Below are 6,119 nucleotides of genomic sequence, written 5' to 3'. Positions count from 1 at the left end.
AAGGCCTTGCTATGTCTCGACACACAAACAGGTTTACATACACGCACACATTTGCACACACACACACACATACACGTTTACAGACATGCACACTTTCTCTGGCTGTTGATGTAGGCATTATGAGAAATAACAAAACCATTTATTTGAATACTGCAGAGAAAATGCAATACACACACAGAGAGAGAGTCGGCGAGAGAGAGTCGGCGAGGCGAGAGAGAGTCGGCGAGAGAGAGTCGGCGAGAGAGAGTCGGCGAGAGAGAGAAAGCGTGCCTCTGGGCAAAGTAATCACCTGTATGCTGTAATCACAGGCACTCAGGTTAATGTATGTCTCTTGACTCAGACAACCACAACAACAACAACAAGCACAACAACAACAACAACAAGCACAACAACAGTAATATGTCCAGTAGTATCTTAATGAAGTGGGTTGCTGAGATACGGATGGACATGTTTATTGGGTATTATACTGAGGTAAAGCTAGACTACTGGCGTCTTGTGTCTTCTGCTCTCGCCGCCACCTTGGGGGCTTTCTTTACGTTCTAGAGGACGAAAAAAAGAGAGAAACACAAGGGATGCGTTAAGAGACAGTTGGCTTAAGAACGTCATGTTTAAAAAGTGACACTCCACCTGCATGCAATATAGAGGGGCTGGGTTGATATACTGGAGTGTGGTTTGAAGATGAGGGTGGTGTGTGTGTGTGTGTGGGTATATGCGTGTGTGTGTGTGCATGCATTTGAGGTATATAATGTCAGATTACATTCGAGTGCAGAGGGGCGGTTTGAGATGCACTCTGTGATAAATTATAGATTAACTTAATCTCAGCATGTCTCGTGGCTCTCTTGACGTTTCACCAGGAGGAAAATACATCAGCTAGCTCCGGTTCGTAGACAAGCCTGACAAGTTGTGCATTTATTTAATATTTCTGTCATAATTTATGTAACTCAAAGCTGGTTTGTGAGTTGCATCAAACTAGCAGTGGGATGTGATGATTATAAGGAGAGGAAGGGAGGGTCGACAGCAGGAGCTGGTTAGCACACTCCACAGTCCAGCCCCAAACAGGACCCTGTCCCCTGTATAGTGCAATACTTTGACCAGGGTCCATGGGGCTCTGGTCAAAAGTAGTGCACTACATAGAAATACAGTGAGGGAAAAAAGTATTTGATCCCCTGCTGATTTTGTACGTTTGCCCACTGACAAAGAAATGATCAGTCTATAATTTTAATGGTAGGTTTATTTGAACAGTGAGAGACAGAATAACAACAAAAAATCCAGAAAAACCCATGTCAACATTTTTATAAATTGATTTGCATTTTAATGAGGGAAAAAAGTATTTGACCCCTCTGCAAAACATGACTTAGTACTTGGTGGCAAAACCCTTGTTGGCAATCACAGAGGTTAGACGTTTCTTGTAGTTGGCCACCAGGTTTGCACACATCTCAGGAGGGATTTTGTCCCACTCCTCTTTGCAGATTTTCTCCAACTCATTAAGGTTTCGAGGCTGACGTTTGGCAACTCGAACCTTCAGCTCCCTCCACAGATTTTCTATGGGATTAAGGTCTGGAGACTGGCTAGGCCACTCCAGGACCTTAATGTGCTTCTTCTTGAGCCACTCCTTTGTTGCCTTGGCCGTGTGTTTTGGGTCATTGTCATGCTGGAATACCCATCCACGACCCATTTTCAATGCCCTGGCTGAGGGAAGGAGGTTCTCACCCAAGATTTTACGGTACATGGCCCCGTCCATCGTTCCTTTGATGCGGTGAAGTTGTCCTGTCCCCTTAGCAGAAAAACACCCCCAAAGCATAATGCTTCCACCTCCATGTTTGACGGTGGAGATGGTGTTATTGGGGTCATAGGCAGCATTCCTCCTCCTCCAAACACGGCGAGTTGAGTTGATGCCAAAGAGCTCCATTTTGGTCTCATCTGACCACAACACTTTCACCCAGTTGTCCTCTGAATCATTCAGATGTTCACTGGCAAACTTCAGACGGGCATGTATATGTGCTTTCTTGAGCAGGGGGACCTTGCGGGAGCTGCAGTATTTCAGTCCTTCACGGCGTAGTGTGTTACCAATTGTTTTCTTGGTGACTATGGTCCCAGCTGCCTTGAGATCATTGACAAGATCCTCCCGTGTAGTTCTGGGCTGATTCCTCACCGTTCTCATGATCATTGCAACTCCATGAGGTGAGATCTTGCATGGAGCCCCAGGCCGAGGGAGATTGACAGTTCATTTGTGTTTCTTCCATTTGCGAATAATCGCACCAACTGTTGTCACCTTCTCACCAAGCTGCTTGGCGATGGTCTTGTAGCCCATTCCAGCCTTGTGTAGGTCTACAATCTTGTCCCTGACATCCTTGGAGAGCTCTTTGGTCTTGGCCATGGTGGAGAGTTTGGAATCTGATTGATTGATTGCTTCTGTGGACAGGTGTCTTTTATACAGGTAACAAACTGAGATTAGGAGCACTCCCTTTAAGAGTGTGCTCCTAATCTCACCTCGTTACCTGTATAAAAGACACCTGGGAGCCAGAAATCTTTCTGATTGAGAGAGGTCGAATACTTATTTCCCTCATTAAAATGCAATTCAATTTAGAACATTTTTGACATGCGTTTTTGTTGTTGTTATTCTGTCTCTCACTGTTCAAATAAACCTACCATTAAAATTATAGACTGATCCTTTCTTTGTCATTGGGCAAACGTACAAAATCAGCAGAGGATCAAATACTTTTTTCCCTCACTGTATGGTGCCATTTGAGATGCTGTTTCAACACACACAACAGGGACCTATCCCTTCTCTCAGAACCAATGACAACTTCCCAAAAAAGCAGCTTTTCCTTTAAACCTTTGCCTTTTATGGGAGGGGTCAAACACCAACGTGACAAAATGTTGTTTTGGTGTAACTGATTAAATCTTTCCCCAGTGACATTTCATGCTTTGGAATGATTCTCAAGAAGATGCAGATCAAGCAGGGGTTGTTGGTAACTCAACATTCTTAGATGCAGATAAAAACAATACAGGATATGTCTTAGTAGTTCAACTGATGCCACAACCAACCCTCAGTAAACACAGAGAGGAGAGAGAGAGAGAGAGAAATCACACTTGATTTACACACACAGGGAAATTCCAATGAGTGTGAAGGGCATCATCATCATCATCATCTTGCATATGAATGTGATATACTGTACATCAGAGAGCAAGAGCAGAGCCACAAAACCAAGTGACATACATAGAGCAATGCTAACACCACAGCGATGCTGACACCTGTATGCATAAAGTGTGTGTGTGTGTGTGTGTGTGTGTGTGTGTGTGTGTGTGTGTGTGTGTGTGTGTGTGTGTGTGTGTGTGTGTGTGTGTGTGTGTGTGTGTGTGTGTGTGTGTGTGCGTGCGTAGAGGGGGTTATAAAGACTGTTCGAATTTTGGTTGACTTTAGAACGTTCTCTGAATAAACCTCATGGACCTTTTGCAGAAGCTGAGTCTTTGCCTAATTATTATTAAACCCAGGGTCTTACAAACCTCGGGGTTTGGTCAAAGCTTAAATAATTGTTTAGTTATCATCATTGGAATTGAAAATTCTCGTGACACATACATAGACTCACAGGCTTAACTCAGAGCTAAGTGTCAGGTCATGAGTAAAGATTGCAAAAAGTAAGGGGCCTAGACAGCTGCCCTGGGGAATGCCGGATTATGTTGGAGAGGCTACCATTAAAGATCACCCTCTGTGTTCTGTTAGACAGGTAACTCTCAAACCACAGTATAGTGTAAAGTGTAAAGCTATAACATATACGTTTTTCCAGCAGCATACTATGATCAATAATGTCAAAAGCTGCACTGAAGTCTAACAAAACAGCTTCCACAATCTTTTTATTATACATTTCTCTCAGCCAATCATCAGTAGTTTGTGTAAGTGCTGTTCATGTTGAATGCCCTTTCCTATAAGCGTGCTGAAAGTCTGTTGTTAATTTATTTACTGTAAAATAGCATTGTATCTGGTCAATTTTTTCCAAAAGTTTACTAAGGGTTGGTAACAGACTGATTGGTCGGCTTTTTGAGCCAGTACAGGGTGCTTTACTTTTCCTGGAGGGGGGGGGGGGTATGACTATTGCTTCCCTCCAGGCCTGAGGGCACACACTTTTTTGTAAGCTTATAAGCTTAGCAGGTTTCAAAGTTAGTAGTCTTTGAGCAAGATATAAAGTGTTAAGAGCCTCCTGAACCCTAGCCCCCGGGTAGCACAGAGTCTTTGCTCCAGGAACCAAGGTGTGCCTCACCATGGAACGACCAATGATGATGGCTAGAGGAAGGTGAGTGGCCGTGGACGTCCGGCCTTTTCTGAGCCTCCTTGAGGACATCCTGATCCAGGCTATATCACATCAGGCTGTGATTGGGAGTCCCATAGGGCGGCGCACAACGGGCCCAGTGTCGTCCGGGTTTGGCCGGGGTTGGTCGTCATTGTAAATAAGTTATTTAACTGACTTTCCTAGTTAAATAAAGGTGAAAAAAAATACAATAAAAAAAGGACCAACGGGAGATGGGGGACAGAGAACCCACATCCTCAATAGAAGCCCTCTGAGCTGGAGAATGATGTGCGAGGGAGCCCATGAAGTACGGGCCTGTGGTAGAGACCCCCTGAGCTGGGGGTGAGTAATGAGTGCTGTAGTAGACTTCAGTGAGTAAGTGCTTCATGAACACTAGAGTTAATTCTCTGATCCAGTTGGAGGGACCCTGAGGAATAGAGCCTGAGCCTGCAGGCTGGATGGACACACACACACACACACACACACACACACACACACACACACACACACACACAGCAGAAGGCTCCAGGGCTGTAGCTTGCAGCCAGTCGGTGACAGTGCCTGAGGTTGATTAAAGTTAACCTTGAGCTTCAGAGAGAGCCTGGAGAGCGGCTAAACTGAGCCGACGGAATAGGAACCAGAAAACACAGCGAGATGGACGAGAGATAATTGCGGTGGAAAAGACTAAAGGAAATCAATGAGGAACGGATCGATGGCTATTTGATTTTGTATTGCTAATTTCTGAAGAGAGCAACAATTGATCCGGCATCCCCTCTCTGTATTGGCATATCTCACGTTATTACTTAAGAAGAAATGCACTGTTGACTGATGGATAAAGCAGCCGATACCATTAAATCTAAATAAATGATTGTGATGAGGAGAAAATGGGGCTTTCTGTTAACCTTGCTCTCCCTGTTGTAAATTCTCTTCATGGATTGTAATGCTGTGTGAGGGTAGAGTAGGTAAACAGCTTACAGTTGAATGTCTGTTTGAGCGGGATATATAACAGTACGCCATTTCCATCACTATTGACAATGCTGAAGATACTTCCTCTTAGCTTAAAATGCACTTCGCCTGAAAATGTATTTCACAAAGAAATTGTTACTGAATTAAAGGTTTTTCTCTGACACAGATGTGTTTCTTGCTCTGAACAAATGATTTAAACACTGTTCAATGTACCCATCCCAAATGGCATCCTATTCCCTTTGTAGTGCCCAACAGGGGCGCAACTTTGGTTTTAGAAGTGGGGGGGGGCATATATTATCATTTTTATTTTGTATATATCCACACCATTGCCTCGTATCACATTCCAATGATACAGTGCCTTGCAAAAATATTCATCCCCTTTGCATTTTTCCTATTTTGTTGCATTACAACCTGTAATTTAATTTTTATTTGGATTTCATGTAATGGACATACACAAAATAGTCCAAATACGTGAAGTGAAATGAAAAAAAAATGACTTGTTTAAAAGAAAAATACAGAAATTGAAAACAGAAAAGTGGTGCGTGCATGTGTATAAACACCCTTTGCTATGAAGCCCCTAAATAAGATCTGGTGCAACCAATTACCTTCAGAAGTCACATAATGTATTAAATAAAGTCCAACTGTGTGCAATCTAAGTGTCACATGATCTGTCACATGATCTCAGTATATATACGCCTGTTCTGAAAGGCCCCAGAGTCTGCAACACCACTAAGCAAGGGGCACCACCATGCAAGCGGCACCATGAAGACCAAGGAGCTCTCCAAACAGGTCAGGGACAACGTTGTGGAGAAGTACAGATCAGGGTTGGGTTATAAAGCACCAATAAATCCATTATTTAAAAAAATT

At 43.5% G+C, this 6,119-nt stretch overlaps 1 protein-coding gene across 2 annotated transcripts in view; it reads right to left on the bottom strand.

The window, feature by feature from the left end:
* Window positions 1–262: 262 nt before the first annotated feature.
* Window positions 263–6,119, bottom strand: part of LOC106571237 (doublecortin domain-containing protein 2) — a 29,505-nt gene continuing 23,648 nt past the window's right edge. Inside the window, exon 10 of one of the 2 annotated variants that reach the window (XM_014144030.2) lies at window positions 263–539. In XM_014144030.2, coding sequence (XP_013999505.1) covers window positions 483–539 — 57 coding nt within the window. In that variant the 3' untranslated portion in view covers window positions 263–482. The remainder of the gene's footprint in view (window positions 540–6,119) is intronic. The other variant, XM_014144029.2, reaches the window with a different exon arrangement.

The sequence above is a fragment of the Salmo salar genome, chromosome ssa15 (genome assembly GCF_905237065.1).
Source record: "Salmo salar chromosome ssa15, Ssal_v3.1, whole genome shotgun sequence".
NCBI classification, from domain to species: domain Eukaryota; kingdom Metazoa; phylum Chordata; class Actinopteri; order Salmoniformes; family Salmonidae; genus Salmo; species Salmo salar.
This window is presented reverse-complemented; position numbering and strand designations above follow the sequence as displayed.